At 57.7% G+C, this 22,989-nt stretch overlaps 1 protein-coding gene across 7 annotated transcripts in view; it reads left to right on the top strand.

Moving 5' to 3' along the window:
• The window catches only part of SGSM1 (small G protein signaling modulator 1), a 53,855-nt gene that overhangs the window by 22,077 nt on the left and 8,789 nt on the right, over positions 1-22,989 (top strand). For 3 of the 7 annotated variants that reach the window (XM_019486886.2, XM_059713334.1, XM_014594786.3), the window contains exons 4-22: positions 3,475-3,637; positions 4,767-4,919; positions 5,578-5,645; positions 6,554-6,699; positions 7,308-7,439; positions 8,276-8,400; positions 10,332-10,399; positions 11,037-11,200; positions 12,189-12,318; positions 13,264-13,446; positions 14,517-14,655; positions 15,489-15,553; positions 15,946-16,091; positions 16,849-16,977; positions 17,497-17,679; positions 18,704-18,775; positions 20,296-20,874; positions 21,129-21,253; positions 22,545-22,627. In XM_019486886.2, the coding sequence (XP_019342431.1) occupies positions 3,475-3,637; positions 4,767-4,919; positions 5,578-5,645; positions 6,554-6,699; positions 7,308-7,439; positions 8,276-8,400; positions 10,332-10,399; positions 11,037-11,200; positions 12,189-12,318; positions 13,264-13,446; positions 14,517-14,655; positions 15,489-15,553; positions 15,946-16,091; positions 16,849-16,977; positions 17,497-17,679; positions 18,704-18,775; positions 20,296-20,874; positions 21,129-21,253; positions 22,545-22,627 (2,853 nt within the window). The remainder of the gene's footprint in view (positions 1-3,474; positions 3,638-4,766; positions 4,920-5,577; positions 5,646-6,553; positions 6,700-7,307; positions 7,440-8,275; positions 8,401-10,331; positions 10,400-11,036; positions 11,201-12,188; positions 12,319-13,263; positions 13,447-14,516; positions 14,656-15,488; positions 15,554-15,945; positions 16,092-16,848; positions 16,978-17,496; positions 17,680-18,703; positions 18,776-20,295; positions 20,875-21,128; positions 21,254-22,544; positions 22,628-22,989) is intronic. The other 4 variants (XM_059713335.1, XM_014594787.3, XM_019486887.2 and 1 more) reach the window with 2 other exon arrangements.

The following is a 22,989-nucleotide window of genomic DNA, read 5'->3' as shown; positions in this document are numbered from 1 at the left end:
CCTAGCACTGAACTTTGCCTTGACTCTTAACATCAGAGCGCTTCAAATGGCGGCATGCACCTCCATGGAAGTACCAGTAGTGTTGCACCAGGAATAAAATAATCTTAATCCCCTAGGCACAGATGGGCAAAACGCCACTCTCTTGTTTCATTATCCACCCACGCTGAATATAATCTGCAGATGTGTGCTTGGAAACATACCTGGCATTTACTGCACTCTGCAATTCCATTTAGAGAGAGAAAGTGCAGCACATTGTCTAGGTGACTTCTGCTATTGCCAGCCCCAGATATTCAAAATCATGCAGTGAGCCTAAAAAAAAAAAAAAATCACACTAGGAAAGTCATGTATCTGTTTTGGGTTTTTTTGAGCCTTTTGCGGGACACGCTTGGCGCATGGTTACGAACCTTTCTCCACGTGTGTGAGGACTAGACACTTCTTTGTCAGGGGACGCTGTGATTCCCCTGAAATTCTGTTTCCAGGAGCTCAGACTTCAAGAAAAACAGCAGGTGTTACAGAGAGGCCTATTGAAAGTGAGAGCTCCCTGGACTTTGAGCATAATGGAAGTGTTTTCTCCCCCAGCCATGGGGAGCTGGGCTATGCTTTCAGAAGGAATGGCCTCCAGGGATTCCTGCAGGAATCGAATTGCTCGTGTGTTTGGGGTGGTGGCAAGCTACAGAAAACTCAGCGACGTGACAGGTGTGCGATGCTGAGCCCTCCTGGGACTGCTCCTCCTCTGGGCTGCTGGGAGAGCCAGAAAGGAGGATGGGCCTCACTCTTCATCCTTCTCAGACCTGCAGGATGCCAGCAGAGGATGGGAGCAGTGTCAGCCAGAGGCGTGGGGAGTTGCATGCCGCCAGCCCAGCTGCTTGCAGTTCCTGGGACGGGGAGGAGGTGGTGGTCCAGTGCAGCATTGCATGTTCTCGAGCACCATCTAGTGGCACTTGATCCTAGCCTGCAGGCCACTCCTGGGCTAGGAAGGGGCAGATGCTGCAGCCTCCAGTAGGCTGGGGAGGGAGCTGGGGAGATCCGCGCTGCCCCTGGGCTGACGTCTTGGGTGTGCAGGCATCCAGCTGTGCATTCCCGCCATACGCAGGCACCATTTTGCCACGTCAGCAGCACGCCTGTGACCGTGTGTGCTTGACTTCCAGCATCCAGCTGGCCCTAGATAAGGAGCTGACTGGCGGTATAATTGATGTGACAACTAGTGACCTGCCAGAGCCGAAAATAATGCAAGGCCAGTGTTGCTAATTCACTCCCTCCAGCCTGATGGGTGCCTGGCTGCTTACGGTGCCATGGACCTGGCTGTGCTTCAGAGAGCAAGCTGCAGTGCTTCAGAGAGCAAGGAGGAGATGAATGAATGCATGGTTGGTGTCAGCTGTCTGCCATCAGGCAGGAGGGTGCGAGTTTGCTGTGGCAGGAGCTAGTCTAGCTTCATCAGTGGAGGGATGAAGGAGAAAGAGGTGCCAGCCCCCCCTTCCAGCCAGTGCAGTAGTGCCCCACAAACACTTGTGCTTCCAGCAATGTCTCTCATGTCTCAGGTTGCTTTTACTTGGGCAGGGGAGTAAAATACATTGCCTTGAGTTTCGAAGTGGTTGCTCTGATGTTCCCCAATGCCCCACTTCACTTTACATCCTAGCTTTGTAGCTTGCACAGCCCACGTGCTGGTTGAGTCAGGCTCTCTCCCTGTGCCTCAAGGCTGGCATTTGCAAGGCAGCGTATTACAGGAGGGGCATGCAATGGGCATCAGCAGTATACGTGAGCATACAGGGAAGAGTCACTGCTGCATGTTAGCACACATAGTGTTGTTCGTGAGCCTGTCTGGGGAGCACTGCAGGCCCTTGCAGACTGCCCTGCTCACAGCAGTGGAGGGCCAGATGCCCTGCTGCTGTAAACTGTGGTGCAAATCCCAGCCTGGGCCATTTGGTGTGTGGTCACTGTGTTTGTCAGTGTCTTGGTGTGAAGGAGGGGTGCTGCCGGTGGCTTCCCCCGGTTAGGTGGAATTGCTGGTAACTCTTACCTACATCCTCGTGGGGTGCTGGCAGGTCGACCTGTAGCTGCATGGAGCCATCGGGCCCTGGTGCGTACGATACTGCTGTACTCCCTTTGTCAGGCCCTGCTCTCCCCTCTGTCAAAGCTGTGATGAGGCAGGTGCTGAGGTACCCTTGCACATCTGTTTAACTGAACCACCCAGGGCAGGAGCTCCCTGTAACAGCCTGTAGCCTCATGCTTTAAACACCAGAGCTGAGGGCTTTGCTTGCGAGCTCTCTGCAGCAGAGAGCGGTGGTTCAGCTGTGGCGTGGCACACGTTCTGCAGAGCTGGCCTCGGGTAAGACGAGCCCTGGGTAATAGAGTGGCTCACGGGGCTGGCGTGGGGCAGCAGAGCCACCTCTGTTGCTTGCCCGGTTGCCTTTCGGTTCCTGGGTAGATTGCAGACAAGTGCCCGGAAGACACGTTGGGCAGAGAGCTGTCTCTCCATGCTGCCTTGATCTCTTAGAGCCTGTCTGCTCCCCAAGCCAGGCAAACCTGTCAGACTTATTCTGCACCCTCGGACATCTGCCCCCGCATTGGAGCATAGGCCTCTGCTCACCCCGCACAGCTTTCAGGGGCGGGAGCCGTGCTTTTCCACCAGAGACCTCGTTCTACAGCACCAATACGGTTCCAGCGCTGTGGGGCTGCATTGTTTTCCGGGGCTTGGATCACAGTGTATTGATACCACGTGTCCCTCTGGATCCTTCCTAAGAGACTCGGCCAAGGCAGCTGGCCATGGCGTCGGCTGTTGCATGCATTTGTTTTGAGGCGTCGAGGGAGCGAGGCTTGTACGGCAGGGTGAGGCCTACATGCTCCTGTCCAGGGTCCCCCCGCGAGTAGGGGTGCAGCAGGAACCGGCAGGTGGCCGAGGCTGCCTGGGTTTCGGGGCGACTTTAGTTAGCGGTTTGCATCCCCTTCCGGTAGCGCCACAGGCTCAGGTGCTGCATGAAGCCTGGCCTGGAAAATGTATTGCCAGCTGCCATCTAGTCATCAGTTGTCTTGGTAACGGTAGTTGCTGAAGCCAAACTGAATTAGCAGCTCGGCCGTCTTTTCTGCGGGCTTGGTCTGTCTTGAGATTCATTTTTCTGCTGCTTGGCCTAAAGGAGAATCCCCGTTCTCAGGGTGGCCATCTCGGCCGCTCCGGTTCTGCGTGCGAGCCAGCTCTGTCGGCTCCCTGCAGCCTCCCTGCCTCTGTTATCTTCAGGCTGCTCGTTCGCTCCTCTTCCCAAGCTCTCTGCTGCTGCGGACAGGCACCCAGGTCCCTGGTGCTGTCCTGGGCTTGGGCAGGGAGCCGGCCGTGAGCCTGGCTCTCCAAGGAGCGTCCCTGCTGTAGGGAGAGGCCGGGGTGCAAGAAGAATGGGAGGCAGGGAGTCGGGCCAGCCAGGCCGGGGAGGGGTTGTTCCCGGGCTAGTGGGTGCGTCGGGTCACTGCTGCACTTTATTGCAGCGGCCGTGGAGGCCTGCGTGCTGTACGGGCTGAAGAGGCGAGCGGCGGGCTTCCTGCGCAGCAACAAGATAGCCGCCCTCTTCATGAAGGTGGGCAAGAGCTTCCCGCTGGCCGAAGAGCTTTGCCGGAAGGTACAAGACCTGGAGCAGCTCATCGAGACCGCGTGAGGCTCTTGCTTGTTACCGCACCGTCTCGCGTGCTGCCGGGGTCTCGGGGGGGGGGGGGGGGTGGATCTGGGCTGTGACATTCAAACTCAGGGAGTCTCAAATACAGTGGCATGTGGTCTTTTGGTAATGTACGGGTGAGTAGGAGCCACGAGCACGGGTAAGTGTCGCCAGGTGCCCAGCTGCAGGCACCTGAGTTTGGAAACCATGGCCCAGGAGGACCATTTTGAAGGATGCCCAAAGATGCATGTATGTGCATGCTTCAATGCAGCCCTGTTCTCTGGGGCAGTTTTGCCCCTTCTGGGTAAAACCCTCCTAGGCTGCCTTGAAAACAGGGCTTGGGACTCTAAATCCCTTTGGCTGGAAAGGGAACTTTGCCCCAGACTTGTGGATGTCTAATTCCTCTGGGACTTCAGCACTTGCTTCAGAGCTTTGCTGGATTGTGTCCTCATTTCCAGCACCTTTGTGCTAGGTTTCATCTCCACAATATTGGAAATGAAAGTCGCATCCTGGCTGTCACCCCAGCCTCCTCAGGGCAGAGGGGGTGCAAGGAAGAGGGCAAGAGCTGTGCCCCTGGGTAGTGGCTGCCATGCAGAGGTGGGCTTTCATAGACCTGTAGAATAGCAGGGCTGGAAGGGACTTCGAGAAGTCATCCAGTTCAGCACCCTGTTCACAGCAGGAGCATCCTTATCTAGCTACCTGCCTGTTAGAGTTATATGCTGGCCTGCCCCACAAAGGCTCTGGGTGGCTTACAATAAGAGACAGACAGCTGGACTAGAATATGAAGCAAAAGCTCCTTAAGCAGAGTCCCGGCTTATAGCTGTTTAGAGCATCCTTGGCAGAAGTATGTCTCACCTATTCTTAAATGTTACGACCCTGTTGTACAACTACCAGGCCTCGTGTCCAAAAGAGCACCTTACCCTGACCCAGGTAAAGCTGGGGGATGAGAGCACTGTCAGCAAAGCAGACTGTAGTTTAATAAATACACCCAAGAGAGCCAAAGAAGTACGAGCACTGCCTGGTAGCCAGCCAAGGAGAGGCCTGCCCTTAGGGAGGGGCTGGAGCATGTGCCCCATGCTGCTGTCTGGTTAATTCGTTTGTGCTGTCCTCTGCCCTGCCTGCCTGCAGGCGAAACCAAGTGCAAGGCCTCCAGGAGAATGTGCGCAAGGTGCCGAAGCTGCCGAACCTGTCCCCGCAGGCCATCAAGCACCTCTGGATTCGCACGGCCCTTTTCGAGAAGGTCCTGGACAAGATTGTGCATCACCTGGTTGAGAACAGCAGGTGAGTGCAGGTGGGGGGTGGTGGCTGCTGCCCATGAGCTGTTCCCCAGCTGGGCCTGTTGTAAAGTCACAGTCCCTGGACTGAGCTGCATGCATTCCTGGCTTAGCAATCCTCCAGGGCAGTGACCCGCAGGACCAGCACAAAGCATGCTCCTCCTCTCCCAGCTCAGTGCACGGCCCTGGATTTCAAACTCTGGCCCTGCTGTCCACCGAGTTTCAGGTGTCCTGGTGATGCTGCTAAGCTGGCAGAGATGGGTCTTGTGTCTCACCATCTCTATCTGCTACCGGGCTGGCAGGATTCTGCTAGCCTGTGCGTCCTTCTACTGTTGCAGAGCTCGTGTCAGGGACGTGCCTGTCCTGGGCATCTCTGGCATAAGCGGCATGCCAGTGCCATGCTGGGGGGTCCCCACTTGTGGTTCGCTGCAGTGGCTTGGCTCAGGCCAGGCTGAGGCTGCTGCAGAGGGTGGAGGTAGGAGCTGGAAGAGGATTTCCGACTGCCTTGCTGCTGCGGGGCAGTACGACAGCCCATTATGGCCACTCATCCTTTCTCACCAGCCATGAGGGATGCAGGAGGGACAGGGCAACAGCCACAACAGCCTTCTCTGCCACATAACTCTTCCATCAGAGTGTAATTCTCTTCTGCGATTTGTTCCCTCCAGTAAATATTATGAGAAAGAAGCCCTCCTGATGGACCCTGTAGATGGACCGATTCTTGCTTCTCTGCTGGGTAACATTTATGCTCTTCACCTGCTCTCTTAGCTGACTTTCCAGACAGATGCTCCCCATAGTCAGTGTGTAGGGCTTTTACTACATCTTACTAGGGCTCGCCTTGGGTGGGACAGGCCTGTGCAACTGCTCAGGTGCTGGTAGCAAACTCCAAATACTTCCCAGTGGAGGCCATTCCAAACTGACTTTCGGGCTGTTGAAATGCAGACCGTGAAACCATCTTGCAGGCTGCATTGCAAGCCTCATGTTAAACAGAGCTGAAGAGAGCTGCCCACGAGGGACAGCCCCAGAATGGCTTTGCCTGTCAGTTCGCTCCTGGGTTTGCGTGCGACCTGCTAGTTATCCCCACCCTGCATGGCTGGCTGGTAACCCACGAGCCAGGCTGAGGGAGGGCCAGTGCATGGCTGCGCAGTCACAAGCCAGGACCCAGTTGAGTCCCTCTCTGTTTCCTGTTGCCTTCTTGATCCAGGCAGATAGTGGCTGCAGATTCCTCCTAGCTCCAGGCAGTCTCTGGTGTGGGGACGGGGCTTTGGGAGCTCTGGTTGCAATGCTGCCACCCGGTGCCGACGGGTGCAGTGTGGGCAGACCCACGGCTGGCTCGGCCAGCAGCCTGGCTCCTCTGCCTGGGCACCGAGCAGGGGGCGTGTTTGAACCCACCGTGCATGCTGTTCTAATATCATGGGACTGGATGAAGCTCTGCTACTTTCTTCAGGGCCGAGGGTGTGTCCCCTTCATTGCCAATGCTCGCTGATAGTCTGGGGACAATACAAGAGCCTGCTTTGAGCCTTGTGTTCAGCCTGTGCACACATCCTGTGCACCCGGGTCTAGACACGCGCTCTGTGGCTGGGAGATGGATGTGGTCCGTAGCTCTCAGGTGGCAGCTGAGTTCTTGCTCCTCTCCCTGTGCAGTGGGGCCGTGCGCACTGGAATACACCAAGATGAAGACCGCTGATCACTTCTGGACTGACCCCTCTGCCGATGAGCTGGTGCAGAGGCACCGGATTCACAGCTCGCACTGCCGCCAGGACTCCCCCACCAAGCGCCCTGCCCTCTGTGTGAGTTGGGGGGCCAGGGGTGTAAGGGTGAGAGAGGAAGCCTCACTGGTTTGAAAAGTGCTTTGAGATCCTTGCGTGGCAGGGGCTAGAGAAGTGCAGGGTGTTGGCCTTGGTGGGGATGCTGAAGCCCCAGAACATGGGCTAGTGGGGCAAGAATGGAGCCTGGCATTTTGGGGCCAGGCAGTGGCTCTGAACTGTGAAGGAAGGCAGCTGCAGGTGACTGCAATCAGTGCAGGTTTTGTACAGCCCTGAGTGGCCCCCAGCGCACAGCTGACTATGGCCAGTGTCAAACTGGTAGCCTAGAGTGAGGGTCCCAAATTACAGTCTGCAGGAGCTGAGGGGCCATGGCAGGTGGTCAGGAGCTGGTCCATGAGCACACCAGGCATCCTGCCTTTTCAGTTCAAAGTCCAGGGGCTGTGACAGCTTGCTGGGAAAGTCGAGGGTCCCAGAAGCTTGGAAAGCGCTGACCTAGGGGACAAAGAGAGATGACAGTGTTGCATGATGGCCCACAAGCCATTTTGGACAGGCGAGCTTATGAAAAAAGAGGTCTTTCAAGGGCAGGGAGAGGAGGAGGAGAGGACCTGCTCCCACAAGCCCTCCTTTTCCAGATTCAGAAGAGGCATTCGAGCGGCAGCATGGACGACCGGCTTTCATTGTCAGCCAGGGACTATGTGGAGTCGCTGCACCAGAACTCCAGGGCCACCCTCCTGTATGGCAAGAACAACGTCAGGGTGCAGCCGGTAAGCAGCGCAGGCACCCCGGAAAGGGAAGGGGCTGGTGGGGGCTGATGTGGAAAAGGCCCCCAAACTGCTTTGTCCAGGGGGCATCGCCTCTGCCTGTCTAGCCAGCGTCCACCTGTTTGTTGGGGCTGGCTCTTCCAACAGTTCCACCCATTCAGGCCATGCTGGAGAAGGGGACTGTCCTTGGAGCGAGATTTGAGGCTTGGAAGTGATTTAGAAAAGTAGGACTCTGTTACTTCAAAACAACGGCTCTGGAGCTGAGGTCTTGGGGTGCAGCTTGCCCTTCCTGGAGTCATAGTGCTGAGTCTTGAGCCTGGTGCATCACTGAGCTGGGCCCAACAGACACAGCTCTGTCCTCCTGGACCACCCAAACTGTGTGGAGGCCGAGGTCCTGCCAGCCCATGGGGGCACTTCACCGATAGGCATGAGTGCGCTCTGCAGAGTCGCTGACACGGGGAGAGGGAGTGCTTCCTTAGCACTGCTGTCTTGCTCTCGAGCTTGCTCCTTGGGCAGCTCTGCGACCTCAAAGCAGGGAGATCAAGCTGCTGTGTGGAGCTGTGGCAGTGAGTCTCAGCTGGCCTGGCACCTCGGACCCAGCGTAGGTGTTGGTCTGCCCCGATGGCAGCAGCATTTTGTGGGGTGTGTCTGTATTGCATAAAGGGTTTTGCACTCGCCTCTCTGCTGCATTGGATTGAGGCGTGAAGGGTTTCAAAGGCATCAGGCACAGCTGCGGTACAGTACGTGATTGTGGTGTGGCTCAGACGGTTCCTTCCTCAGCCTGTGACCCCCACCCTTGCCATCCTGAAAGGCCATTTCTTCCCCTTCTCTTCCTCCAGCGAGATGACATGGAGGCAATCCCAGGGTACCTGTCCCTGCACCAAACAGCAGACATCATGACACTGAAGTGGACTCCCAACCAGCTCATGAATGGCTCCGTGGGAGACCTGGACTACGAGAAAAGGTGACTTGCTGGAAGGGCAGGACCCAGCCAGCACCCGGGTGAGGAGAGAGGGGAAAAGGAAATGTCCTGCTAGGTGCCCCTCCAGGACCCAGCCTTTCCTGGACTTCGCTGGACTGTTGAGCGGAGGTGGCTGGATTGCCTCTGCTCTCAAAGAACTGCAGCTTAGTGTAGAGGAGGAACAGCTCCCCTTCCAGCCCCGCTGGGGGAATCTGGTTCCAGCTATGTGCTGGTCTCTGCTGGAGTCCATCCAGGAAGGGCTCCCCTGGCTGAGTGGCCCTCATCCAGGAGTTGAAGGCAGTAGCAGAGGGAGAGCAGGAAGGAGGCTGGGGAGAGCGCAGGGGAGGGATGAGCTGTGGGGGGCAGAGAGGAGAGGCTGAGGCATCTGTCTCCATGGGGCTGTGCCCCAGCACATTGGGTGAGCGGCTGTGCCCTGGCCGTGGGTGATGGTTTGCTTTGTCCAAGAGAGTCCTGGTGGAGCAGATCTGGAGTGCACTGAGCCTGGCCCCTCGTGTCACTGCCAGCGTTAGTCTGGGGGGTTTCAAGCAGATACACGGGGCAGGTGTCTAGGGAGAGGAGGCAATAGCTGGAGCAGCCTGCTCAGGGCAGTGGTAGAAAGGCGGAGGCACATCAGGACTCACCTGGCCTTGGGATAGGGCCTTTCCCTCCTGGGGCTGTAGCTTCCACCACCTGAGTCGTGGACTCGCTAGCAGCCCCCAGTGTCTCTCCTGCCATCTCTTTGCTGAGGATGGAGTCCCTGAAGCAGGGTCCCACAGGCCCCTCCACGTGGAACCTGCTGGGTGGGCTGACGACACCCATGTCCATGGATTGTGCTGGGCCCTGGCATTCAGCTTCTCCCCGCAACTCCCTTCTGGTATCAGGACCTCAGCCTGGACTGCACAACAGCCACTAGCAGCCTTCCTCGGGACTGCCCAGTGCTAGAGCTGGTCATCCTGGAAGGGAGCTGGTCTGCAGAGGTTGCTCTAGCAGGAGACCTACGTGCAGAAGTGACCTGCAGGGCTCTCCCTGGGCTGGAGATAAGGATTGTCTGCGTGTAACTCATTTTTCTTCTCTTTTCCCAACCCTTGTCTCTGTTTCTCACTTTAATTCCTTCCCTTCCCGTCTCCCCGTTGCCCTGTGCTGTTGGGGTGGGGGGGTGTTCGGTGGCTTACATCCCACTGCAACGCTTTCTTTCACCTCTGGGCTGCTTTGCTGAGTTCTTGGCTTGGGCTTCAGCCTAATTTCTAAAACTTCCCAGTGTCCAGGCCCGACGGAGGGAGATAGAGGTCAGACTACAAAGTAAGTATGCCCACTCCTGGGGATGTGCCTCCCTCCCTCCCTTATCCTGTCCTTCAGGACCTGTGCAGGGCTCCAGGGTACAGAGCTGCTGTTGCCGACCTCCCAGGAGGCATTGACCAGCCACAGCAAGGAGCAGAGTGTTGATTGCTTTCCAGAGTGTCCCAGCAGCCAGGGGACCCAGAGCCCCTGGTGCATGTGGCCATGTCCGCCTTCAGCTGGGAAGGATGCTGAGGCAGAGACATGGCCCCAGTCAGGCAGGACTGGCTTTAACCCAGCCCAGTTTTGCTGAGCTGCTTTTTTGAAGGCGGGGGAAAGCAGAGAGAAGAGGTGTTTCTGCAGGGGCATGATGGCCATCCCACCCTGTCCTCCTGGCAGGACCAGGTGGCTGTTCTCCTCTCCAGATCCCTCTGAAACTTTCTGCTCCCTTGGAGGAGTTTGGTGAAGCTCAGAGCAGCATCCTCTGTCATGCAAATGGGTTCAGCTCTCGCTGACTAGTGTCCTCTGGCTGGGGATCAGGCCTGCGTCTCTTGCCTTCGAAGGTGTGAACGAGTCAGGAGGCCAGGCCGGCGAATGGGGCAGTGGAGAAGGCGCTGAGTGTAGGGCTCCACTGAGGTCTCTCTCTTTTCCCCTTCCAGCGTGTACTGGGACTATGCCATGACCATTCGCCTGGAAGAGATCGTCTACCTGCACTGCCACCAGCAGGGTAAGCTGGGTGATGGAGGGCGTGCTGTGAGAGGCAAGGGCTTTGCTTCGCTGCAGTTCCCTCGGTTTGCAGGGCACCAGGCTGGTGTGGGGTGGCTGAGAGCTCTATGAGGACAGACTGGTGGTGCCTCCTGTCCAGATCTCCCAGCTTTGAGGTCACAGAGCAGAGTTCGATCCCAGCTCGCCTGGCTTGGCTCTTGGCAGATGAACCGAGTGCCCCAAGCCTGCTGTTAAGTGGCTCTTTCCAAGGGGATGTCTACAAGCAGGTCTTGGGGAAGACTGCGAAGAGCAGGTGCCCGGGACTTGAACCTGTGGTTCTAGGGCAGTGAGAGTGGCAGAAGAGCCCAGTGGGACCTGCCAGACCTGGGTTCTGTTCCCCCCACCCCGCGTGACCCCGTTCAGTCCCTCTGCTCTTCGGTTCCATCTGTGAAATGGAGGCAGAGAGATCCCTCTTCTCCCCTCCTCTGCCTCTCTCTGGTCTGCTTGAACTGCAAGCTCTTTGGGAAGTTTCCCCTGTTCTCCCTCCCTCGAAGCATGAGGTGAGCTCCCCTGACTGACCATGTCCTGTCCCGTCCTCCAGCCTATCTCCTGACTCCTGTGTTCTGTGTTTCCTCTGCTCTCGTTCCTGTTGCTAATAGTAGACAGCGGCGGGACAGTGGTTTTGGTGAGCCAGGACGGGATTCAGAGGCCTCCGCTCCGGTTCCCCAGAGGAGGACACCTGTTGCAGTTTCTCTCCTGCCTTGAAAATGGCCTCCTTCCTCACGGGCAGCTGGATCCCCCTCTCTGGTCACAGAGGGGAAAGGTGAGGGCTTTGATTTCAGGTGTGGTGGCTTGGTAGCCATGCACTTGCCCCAGTCCCGGAGGCACGCAGGCTCCTTGCCAGCCCTGGTGACACGCAGCTGTAGCCTTCTTCATGAGGCCTCTCAGAAGAGACTTTGCTGAAAGAGCCCCCTGCATCCAGCTCAAAAGACTGCTGGATCTAGCATGTGAGGAGTTTTGTGTTGGACCACAGCCAGGCATGATGGGGACATGACCCACATGCCCTTCAAAAGGCACACCATGACCTGTGGGTAAGAGCTGGTCCTTCAAGACTTTGGCCTTCACTGTCTTGCACCCCCCAGGGACTGCAGTCCCCTTGGGTGAGCAGTCATGACAGGTGTTGCTGAGGCCCGGTTCATTACTGTCCATGCACTTGTCAGTGCCAGGGAGCCTGTCGTTCCGTCTGAAGTGCACCTTCTCCACGGGGCTGGCGCCAGACCTAGGCACCCTTTGAGCGTGCAGGGTTCAAGTGGGAGTTCAGCGATGCTTGATGCCAGCCCTCTGCACAGGGGTCCATGTTCCCCTAGTTTGGGAAGCTCACCTAACGCAGCAGAGTCAAGCTGATGGGCAGTTTTCCTGGAGCCTGAGGGTCACCTTTCACTTGCATCGTGCAAAGCAGGTGGCTGCTGCCCTTCCCTCTTATCCACTGACACGCCACTCTTGTACCACAGTGGCCCAGCTGCTGGTCTTAGCAGGCAGTGACCCACCATGAGCTGAGTGGCTGTCTGTGGTCTCCACAGACCTTGCCAGCCACCAGAGCTGTGTCATGAAGCCGGGGCATATTGTGCCTGCCAAAGGGCGTATATGGTTTTTCTCTCAGGCAGGGGGATCCTCCAGTACTGAGGGTGTTCAATCTCCCAGTGCGGGGTGGTGTTTGTGACACCTGTTTTCAATGGCGAGGCAGTGATTGTGCTCACCCTGACTGCAGCCATAGTCAACGATGTGGTAAGCAGCTGCTCTTCTCTGTTTAGGGGAAAGTATTTCCCAAGCTGAGGAAGCGAAGTCCCCAGGGCTCTTCTGAGTCGGCCTCTGACAAGGAAGATGACGAAGCCACAGACTATGTCTTCAGGATCATATACCCTGGCACGCAGTCTGAGTTCAGTAAGTGTGCATGGCGGGGCAAGGGTCAGGCAGCACAGCCTGGTCCCTGGGGTGTGAATTGTTGGGGACATCACTAAGAGAAATGCCCCAGGAATTGCCTTGGGGAGGGCGTCACGTCCAAAGGAGGCTCCATCTCCCCCGCTCTGGCTTTGGCGCATACAAGCGCACTTTGTTTGGAGGGAGAGAGAAGCACTGAACCTTTGGGTGTGGATTGAGTCATGGGCCCCTGCCCAGCAAAGGTCTGCAGGGCCATAGGGAACCCTCCACAGATCTGCTGGATCCACGTGTCCTTCGCTTCCCTCTGTGCCAGTCACCAGGCACTTAGGTGAACCCCTTGGGCCAGGCCTGGGAGCTGGCTAGGCCCCTTCTGCACCAGGACAGCAGCCCAGGGCAAGAGGTGCCCTTTGGGCTGTCCCGTCTGGCTTGGCCCCCTACTCCGGCCCTCCCAGAATCAGTCAGGCAGATCCTGTTTGAATTTCAGCGCACCTTAATGTCGTGCTCTGACCCAAGTTGCTGCTTCCCTTCCAGTCTTAGTTTTGTATTGCATAGCAGAGGTGCCACCCTTGGGGTCTCGCAGGGAGGAAGCCAGGAGAGCTTATAGAAACACACCAAGAACCAGAGATTCCTGACTCCTGCCTCTGTGCCGCAGGCCACAGAATCACATCCAGGTTCTCCCGTGCTTGACTCTGGTAACTTGCTGGCCTAAGTCCCAGATAAAACTGCAGTTAAGACCAAAGCCATCAGTAGAGGATCTTCTTTCCTCGGGCTTATTCTGAGCCACTCGAGTGTGCCGTGCTGGGGGCAGAATTCCCCCTTAGGCTGGTGGTCGGAGCCCGTCTGGCCGAGTTCTCATCACCTGTCATGGGCAGGACGTTTGCACACGGCGTGCTGGCAGCCCCCCTGCTCCCACTCACTTGTGCCTTCATCCTGTCTCCACATCTGTAGTTGCTGTTAACCATCGTTCTCACCCTTCCCTTGCTTCACCTGCCACCTCCATTGCCTTTGGGAGTCAGAGGACCCTGAGGACGCCTGCCACCAGGAAGGTTGTGGTGATTCCCAAATGGTCTCTGAGCCTCTGCACTGGACCCCATCCTCTCCTGGCCCTGCCGGGGGCCAAGCAGTGCCAGTGTAATGTTGTTGCCATCCATGTTGGTTCTGTTGCTCTGTCCATGTTGTCACTTGTGGGCTCTCATCGAGAAGGCATACCCTAGCTCTGGCAGACCTCACAGGGTGCCAGTCTGGCTGCATCCCTTTCCAGTGTTAGGTGGGGAGAAACTCTGGTAGGAACCTCCTTGCAGGCTTCTCTTTGGGTGCATTGCGAAGGTCAGCCACTGCTGGAGTGCTGCCCTCGTGGAGGACCAGCAGGTATTACGTGGTATGCCCTAGCCTTTCCCAAGGCCGGGCTGGATTCCTGTCCTGTGTCAGCTGTGCTTTCTTCCATGCCTCACCCTTGGTCTGGCTTGCTTGTCTCTGTCTGCTCAGAGGTGGCCATAGCCCAAGTAGCCAGGGACCCCAGGTCAGAGAGGGGGGATGGCCACAGAGCTGTGGGGTGGCCTGGAACAGGCAGGGCTCAGTGCAGGAAGCCAGTGAATCTCCAGGGAATCGGTAGAGCCCGGATTGCCCGGCACATTGAATCAGCCAGCAGCACCATGGCGAGGGACCGTGCTGAGTCTCGGTGGGTGTGTAGTAAGTGACAGCATGGCAGGCACCATATCCTGCTGCTCCTTCACACTGCTGGGGACATCTTAATTGATCTGGTTCTTCCTCAGTCTCTTCCCCCTTGACTTTTCTCTGGCACCACAGGCAGCTCCTCCTGCCACTGTCCTGCTCTCTCCAGGGCCACGGCCATTCTCATGCTTGGGGGCTGGGTTTGGTGGTGTCCCATGTCCGATGCACCTTGGCTCAGTCACTTGTTCACAACCCGGGTGTCTTTCCTTGGACATTAGGGTGAGCTGGTGGCAGGTGGGGTCTAGGCATGGCTGAGGCTTCTCTCTTTCACTCACTAATGCTCCCCCATTTGTTCCTTTCTCCCAAGAGTGCTGTAGCTTCGGGTGCTGAGGAGCCATCTCTCTGGGGACGCTGTGGGCTGTTGCTGTCCAATCAGATTCCCTGCGTGTCCCTTAGCGTGGTGGCCGAGTGCCCAGCCTGCGGGGGCTCTTGCAGCTATCAGTGACGGCTCTCTCCCCACTCTTTTGCAGTCCCCCAGGACCTGATTGACACGCAGGGCAGTGGCCTGCCATCCATGTGGCAGCCCAGCACCCGCAAGTCCTCCTGCTCTTCCTGCTCCCAGAGTGGCTCCTCGGATGGTGGCCCTGCCAATGGATGCAACCATGAGAGGTATGGTGGGTGCTGCCGGCAGACAGGTGAGATCCCCCTGAGGTCAGGGATAAGGGGCTCTGGCATCTCCCAGGTGGGTTGAGGAATGGGGCGACCCTCCGACAGCAGTGTGGGCACCCATGTGGACATGATGAGGTCCCTGTAGCAGAATCATGGCTGTGCCTTGCACTGTTTCATCCTGTTCAGGGAGGGCAGGAGAATTCACTGGTGGGGGCAGGGTTGAATGTCCCAGCGGGGTTAGCGTTAGCCTTATCCATTGCAGACTCAAAGGCAGGGCTGAAGGTGTGAGCACAGGACTTGGAGCCAGTGACTCACCACTGATGCCCTCTGCAGCTCTGGGCAGGTAGCCAAGGCTGGGATTTTCCTAGAGGACTATAGGAGCCATGCCCCAGACCCCACCAAGCTTTGCTAAGGGGTGGAAACTGATTTCCCTTGAAAATGCTGGTGCCTACATTTCCCCTTCTCTAATGTGGAGCTAGTGCTTGGGGCTGCCAGGTTCTTGCATCAGCCTGCCCATAGTATGGGAGAGACCACAGCAAACATGTGTGTTTGAATGTACCCGCGGCTTGGAGGGGTCTTGGGAGAGCTGGCAGCTGGGCTTCCTCCCCTGCCACTGGTTCAGGATGAACAAGCCAGAGTGGAAAGTCTCCCCCTTTCCTGCTGCCACGGGTGAGATGCACGCAGCAGTCTCCACCAGGGGCTTTGCTCTGGGTGGGAGTGACTGCCAGGGGTCTATGCGAAGAGGGCTTGGGCCAGGGCGGTGCACCGTGGTGGGGGCAGCAGTTGCAGTGTTTCCCCTCCCAGGGGCTGACGGCTCCTTTCTGCTTTGGCAGGGCCCCGCTGAAGCTCCTGTGTGACAATATGAAGTACCAGATCCTCTCCCGGGCCTTCTATGGCTGTGAGTATCTCCCTCAGCCAACTTCTCTTGAGTCTCTCAGGGGGGCGTGGGGAGAGGACCAGGCCTGGTTGATCAAGCTGATATTGCCAGCAGGACGTGGGTGCCTTTGGCTGCTGCCTGCATGTTGCATGCAGGGAGCATTTGGAGGGTCCCTAGCCCAAGTGTCTCATGCCCTGGCTGTGCAGTGATACACTGGGGGTGGGAGAGATGCCTTGTTCATAGCTCTTAATGTTAGACAAGGGGAAAAATAGCTCAAGGATCTCTGTTGGGGACCAAGCTGTCACCGTGCAGGGTGGGCAGACAGGCCTGCTGATGTCCCAGGGCTCCTCTGGCCCCCTCTGGCTGGCAACCCGGGTCACAAGTGCCTGTGTCCTTGCTTCCCTCGGCTGCAGGGCTGGCGTACTGCCGACACCTTTCCACAGTGCGCACCCACCTGTCCGCGCTGGTGAACCACAATATTGTGTCTCCTGACGTCCCCTGCAGCGCCAGCTCGGGGCTGACAGCTGAGATCTGGCAGAAGTACCTGCAGGACAGCACGGTATGGGGCCCCTTCCGGGGCATTTGGTGTATAGCAAGCACCCAGGATGCAGGGCCCTGTGTCCATCCTCCGTCATGGGCACCAAACACTCCACTGCAGGAGAACGCGGCCCCTGTTAGCCTGCTGGAACCAGGAACGAGCTGTGGGTTGCCACCTCCATTGTGAGGAATTGGCTTCCCCTTGGTTATTCCGCTGCTGACAAATGCAGCGTTGCCGGCTTTCCCGGCTGCCTCTCTCTGACATGCCATAACGCTGATAATTAATAATAACTAACCCTTCACCTCCTGTCCAAGCTGTCACAACACATTCCAGGAACTATTGAACTGATTCAGACATGTCCTGTTGCCAGGGAGCGTTTTACCCATCTTACAGGTACCGTGAGAGGAGCATGGCTAAGTCAGGTGACTTGCCCAAGGCTGCTGGGCTCTTCTGTGGCAGAGAAGAGCAGTCTGTCTCCCAGAGAGATGGGAGGGGAAGCCCCAGGCTCTGATCTAGCTTTATGGCCTTGTCCCCGATTCTGTCGGCAGCACAGCGCCACTAGGATTGCCAGCAGAGCTAGGGTTCAGACGTCAGCAAGGCTAGAGGATGTGGTGGCAGCAGTCTCCTGTAGCCTTCCACTGGTGTCAGGCTTTTGGGGGATCAGGAAGCACTTCTGGCAGCAGCAAGGCTGGGATCAGGGTGGAGGGGATTGCACTTGACCTGCAGCACACATCCCACTTGCCCGGTGCCTCTCCATAACTCAGAGCTTCCTCCGCAGAGCTACGAGGAGCAGGAGCTGCTGCGGCTGGTCTACTACGGTGGGATCCAGCATGAGATCCGGAGAGCTGTGTGGCCTTTCCTTCTGGGCCACTACCAGTTTGGGATGACGGAGGCAGAGCAGAAGGAGGTCGGTCTGTCACTGGGGAGTGCTGGGATGACCTTTGGGGGGGCAGCAGGCGCTCTCATGGCCAGTGGGAGAACCACATGGGTGCCTGGGCCCTGTGCAGAAGGAACGGTCTGCCCATTTGCTGCTGCATCTCTTCCCTGCCCATAGGAAAGCCTGGGCTCTGATGAACCCACCATCACAGCCTCTGCAGCTCTGACAGCTGGGGACATGCAGTGGGGACAGGGGAAAGGCCAGGGGACCGTGACCAGGGAGTCAAAATGCTCCTGTCCAGCTGCAGACAGATCTCCTCCAAACAACACTTGGCTCAGCAGCTTGGTACTGCCTCGGGCAGGGAGGTCCAGCTTCAGGTCCCCTGTCCTCTGTGGTACGCAGAGAGCCTATAGCACTGCCAAGATGTCTGTGGAAGCTGTGCTCAGCTCAGCAGTGCCAGCTCCCCCTTGCCCAAGTGCAGAGGGTGTGTGTGGTCCAGGGGGGCGTGGAGGGGCTGCCAGGCAGACTTGCTCTCTCTGGCTGCTGCAGGTGGATGAGCAGGTCCGGGCCTGCTACGAGCAAACCATGGCAGAGTGGCTGGGCTGCGAGGCCATCGTGCGGCAGAGGGAGAAGGAGTCCCACGCTGCGGCTCTGGCCAAGTGCTCGTCTGGGGCCAGCCTGGATTCCCACATTCAGAAGATGATGCACAGAGATTCAACCATCAGCAACGAGGTGAGGCCAGAGGAGCCCCAGTGCAGGTTGCCTGAGCTGTTGGGCTGCTCCCCTTAGAGTTCCTCCAACGCCCTCCTGAAGATACATGTGGGTGCTTTTGGCCAGTGTGTGTTGGACCAAGGTGGAGACCAGCGAGGCTGGACAGGAGACGTGAACGGGAGCAAGCTGGGACAGCCTGGCTGGTGACCAAAGGAAGAGCTCTTGCCCTTCCCCAGCCCACAAGCTACCAGCTTGGGGTGCAGACAGCTGGCTGGTCCCAGCTCCTAGCCCTGTCCTGCCCATGCTGGTCTTTCTCACCAGTAATCCTCCAAGGATGCTGTGCCTGGGTGCCTTGCTGTGGCTGACGCAGGTGAATGACAAGCATGGCCAGCAGCTAAATTGGGCCCTGGGGGAGATCAGCAGTAGCTGCAGAGATGTGCAGGTATAAAGCAGCAGCAAACCCCCGTTGCTGCCACCACTGCTTCCTCTGCACCAGCGCAAAGGCAGGAGATGTTGCTCTTACCTTGTAGCCCGCCTTCTTGGGACCAAGTCTCTGACACAGCAGCACTTGGGCTTGAAGTCACTTTTATAGAGGAGGATTGAGGCAGAGCCTGTAAATCCATGACTTGTGTGAAGCACAGCGGGATGAATCGCATCACTGCCAAATCAGAGAGGGATTTGCGGGGCCTGCCCTCTGTGGAGCTAGTTGGGGCTGCTAAAGGCCAGCATAAAGCTGTTCACCTTGGCCCCAGGCATGTGGCATGAGAGTACTTGGGCTGGACCTTGTTGGGGTCATCTTCTCTAGCAGTGAGGGGCTGCCACTGTGGGGGCAGCCTGTTGAGCTGTGTGGATCCATAGCCTGCAGGGCTATATGGACCCGAGGCTCTGTGATCCTCTCTGGTTGAAGAAAGGTGTTTATTAGTAGTGGTCTCCCCCTGATCCTTGTACATTGACCTGCTGGGTGCTGCGGCCTTCACTCCCCCACCCGGGGCCCAGGCTGCGTTTTACCCTTCCCCTCACCCTGTTCCCCTCCTCTCTATTGCAGTCTTCCCAGAGCTGCAGCTCTGACAGGCAAAACCATGCCCGGCTGCAGAGCGATTCCAGCTCCAGCACGCAGGTAAGAGGCAGAGCTGTGTGGGCTGACCCTGCCCCAGCCCAGACCTCCTTCAGCTTGAGCCGATGGACCAAGCCCTCCACATTCCCTTTGTGCAAGCTTGTTTTGGGGATGCCCGCCTTACAGGGAGCTGGGTTAAACAGCTCGTGCTGCCTCTGAAGGCCACAGGGTCAGGCAGCGCATTGCTAGATGGGCCTTGATATCTCCACCCTGTCCCCATGTGGGCCCTACACAAAACATCTGCTCTGACGTGGGACTCGCTAGCTGCAAGGTTTGTTGCCTTGGGCTGATTTGTATATGGAGTCATTTGCTTCATGCTTAAATAACACTGCTGCTAAATATAGATGATGTCCTTTTGCATTAGCATGCAAAGAAATAGCCCCAAGCCACTGCTGGCTGGATGGCTGAGGCCTTTGGTGCTGTGGATGTGCATTGTGGAACTTGCTCAGGTCCACAGAGGAGACCTGCAGTTTGCAGACACAAAAGCAAACCTGCCCAGAGGTACTAAGTTTTCTGGATGGCTGGACACACTGGGCCAGGGCAGGACACACTGGACCTCCTCTGTGCAGTGAAAGTCCCTCAGGGATCTGGCTGTAAGTGGGACACAGCTGCTCGTTGCTCTGTCAGTAGCTGATGCCGGCATTGGGCAGACGAGAGAGAGATGGAGCCAAATCCAGGCGCAGCCTGAGTCGGTCCAGATGCTTTGAAGTCACGTGCAGCTGCACTGCCGCAATGCTGATGGAACTGCACAGGCTGCGATGGCCAGAGCACCCAGTTGTGTCCTTGGAACAGAGACCTTGGTCCCTGCATGTGATGTTCCCCTTCCTAGACTGTGAATGTGGACAGCGCTGCTGCCCTCCCCGTGCTTGGGGTGATGTGGATTTGTCGGGTGGAATCGCAGGCACCTGGACGCCGGGGCGCTGTCTCCTGCAGTGGCTCGCGTTCAGAGGGGACCTTCTCCAGCCATCCAGGCATAGCCTGGCCCTGTCTGTGGGGCAGGAAAGTCTGCTCTGGAAAATGATGGCAAAAAGGACATTGCCAGCCCCTGCCTCTCGTCTGTGGCTGACGACATCAAACCCCAGGCTTCTGGCCAGCTGCTACCCCTGCACCCTGAGTAGAGGCCTGTTCTCTGCCTCCTGCAATGCCTGTGTTGCCCTGCTGGGTCAGCTGAGGGGGCTGCTTGTTGGTACCTGACTGGTCCTGCTATCAACACAGAGCTAACACTTCTATTGAGAAACATGCAGGACAGACCCATCTCTCTCTCCTTTTCCCCCCCTCCCTTCCCCTCACTTCTCCCAGGTGTTTTCATGTACAGAAAGCACTAAAACCTCCTCAGTGCTCGTCTCTGAATACAGGTGAGAGCCACTTACCCAGGCAGGAAGAGATTGTCTCCAGTCCAGTCCCTTTCTGGAGCAGGGCTGTGTCCCCCCTGGGGGTTGGAGTCCGGGAGCTGTGTCACAGGCTGGGGGTGAAAATAGAGGGTTTCCCCAGGCTCAGAGCCTTTCTCCTGGTTGTTCCCGCAGGTGTTTGAATCGGTGGACGAGGTGGAGCAGACAGAAGTGGACGTCCCGCTAGATGATGGCAAGCAGGCCAAGATCCCCAACGGGATGGTGCCCAACGGGATGTGCTCGCCCGACTCTGGGCACCCTTCCTCCCAGAACTTCTCCATCACATCAGGCTATTCGGAGCGTAGCTTCAGCACGGAGGACAGCGGGACGGAGACCAGCAAAGCCACAACTTGCCACCTGGTGAAGCCCAGCGAAGCCAGTGTCCCAAAACAGGAGCGCTTGGACAGTGCCCCAGCAGAGGAGCAGCTGCCCGGTGAGGATCTGCAGGGCCAGGACAGTCTGGAAGGGGAGTTCTCCATTGACGGCAGCTTGGACTTTCTCCCCATTGGCGGGAGCCACGAGGCCATGGCCCTTTCTGTGGTGGAAAGCTGGGCTGACAGTGAAGCCGAAAAGCAGAGCTTAGTGGGAAGCGAGGACAACCTCTCCGAGGAGCCGGAGATGGAGAGCCTGTACCCGCAGCTGGACTCGCTGGTGGTGGCGGAGCTGGCTCATAGTGAGGTGTCTCCTGTTTCCTCCTCCGGGGTCACCTATTCTGTGAGTATCTGGCTGGGGGTTTCATCTCCCCCTCCCAGGGTGCCCAGCTCTCATTTGGTCCCTTTGCAAAGGCACTTCCCCAGGTCCCTGCAGTTGGTCTGCGAGACCTTCTCTGCCACCTCCACAGTTTAATGCAGTGTGATTAACCCCTACACCTCTGTGCAGAGAGGGTGATGCCCAGGCCGTGTGGAGCCCGGGCATGGGGAATGGGCTGGATGGGTTCGGCCTGTGCAATTTCTGCCCTGTCTCTGCAGCCGGAGCTGCTGGACATGTACACAGTGAACCTGCACCGCATCGAGAAGGACGTGCAGCGCTGTGACCGCAACTACTGGTACTTCACACCTGCCAACCTCGAGAAGCTGCGCAACATCATGTGCAGGTAGCTTCCGGGGCAGGGGCCGGCTCCCAGACCAACACATGGGAGGGCCACAAACGGGGCTCACGTTGGAGGGAGCCACAGGGCAAAGGGGTTGGTTCCAACCCCATCCTTTGATTATAGCTCTCCCCAGCACCATACAGCTCTCCCACCCCAGCACATCCTAGCGTCAGGACCTTAACACAGGGGATTGTGACTTGCTTGGCCACGTCAGTAACTCAGACCTGCTCCACCGGCACAGGAAACGGTGGCAGCAGCCTGAAAGCACCTGCTGCTCACAGGGTCCAGCAATTGCATTGTGCCCTTCTGCTATGAATCTCCCATCCCCACACACTGCACAGCTCAGCATAGGTTGGCCAAAGTGGAGGATGCTCCTCTTCATCTCGGGCAAGGCCCAGCAGGCCAACCCTCCATGCTGCTTCAACAGGCACCGGCATCTAATTAGTTAGCCTCACATGTCCTCTTACCTGCTGGGAATGCGGGAGCAGAGCCAGCACAGCCAGCACAGCCGAGGGTGGGCATGGCGGGGGAAAGGGAAGGCTGCAGGAGTTAGCAATACAGGGAAGGAACTTATCTTCCATCTTGCCATGCTGGCCTAAGGCCCTCTGTCCTTAGCAGGCTGGCAGGGGCTGGGAGCACTGCTGGGGCTGCACACTTCATGTCCAGCCAAGCATGCACCCTCAGGCTCTCCAGGGAGGCTGGAGCAAGGGGGTGCAGCATGGGGCAGTGGAGGGCATTCCCCAGACACAGGGAGAATGGCTGTGGCTTCAGCCCCCAAGGAAGCGGAGAGGATGCAGCAAGCTCCATCAGCCCTGGGGCAGCTGTGATCCTTTCAGTGACCTGTGGGTCACACCACCACCTCCTGGGTGCCACTGAGACTACAGCCCTAGGGCACCCTGGAGCTGGGCAGCCAGAGTACAGCCCTGCAGCAGTGCCATGCTGGGGGCTCCTTTCCAGCCTGCTGGGGTCAGAGAAAGGAGGAAGCCAGGCTCTTGCTTGCATTGCCATGGTCTGTGCTTACCAGTGATGGGGATGGGGGACCTTGGGGTCTGGTTCTCCCTGCCCGGATCCAGCACTGGTAATGGTGGCATGAAGCGATAGGGCATTGGGCTCCAGGGCATCAGGCTTTGGCCATGTGGGATCGCTGGGACAGGCTGGCGATTGCTAAGTGCTCTGCCCCAGAAGGCACCTGCCCCTTGGAGTTTCCCCTCCTTCCCAAGGATGTGACAGGCAGGGATGTCTAGCCTGGCACTGGTGGAGAGCTCATGTCCTGTCCCCCCACTGTCTCCTCTAGCTACATCTGGCAGCACATTGAGGTCGGATACGTGCAGGGGATGTGTGACCTGCTAGCACCGCTCCTAGTTGTTCTGGATGATGGTGAGTGGGCTGCTTAGCATTAAGAGGTGGAGGTGTGGGGAGAGCTTGGTGATGAAGGTGGCGGGGAGCTCGCTGGTCAGACCCCTGCGAGTTGGGGTCATCCCGCTCTGCAGTTGGGCACGGCTACTTGCAGGATACTGTAGACTGCTGCTGTGCCTCCATCTGGCTCCCAAACAGGGCTGCTGGGCGCCGGTCAAGCTTCCCCTGCTCCACTGGGCTGAGCTTCACTCCATCTAGTGCTAGAGGAGAAAACTTGGTCCCCCCAGCTCATTGCTTGGTGTGTCCCCTGGAGAGGAGGTCAACAAGGGAGCCCGTGGAGTCTTGGGCACTCGGGTGGGGTGCATTCATGCGTGTGCACATGG

This window comes from Alligator mississippiensis, chromosome 10, assembly GCF_030867095.1.
Source record: "Alligator mississippiensis isolate rAllMis1 chromosome 10, rAllMis1, whole genome shotgun sequence".
Classification (NCBI taxonomy): domain Eukaryota; kingdom Metazoa; phylum Chordata; order Crocodylia; family Alligatoridae; genus Alligator; species Alligator mississippiensis.
Note: the sequence above shows the minus strand (reverse complement) of the source record. Positions and strands in the feature narration are given on the sequence as shown.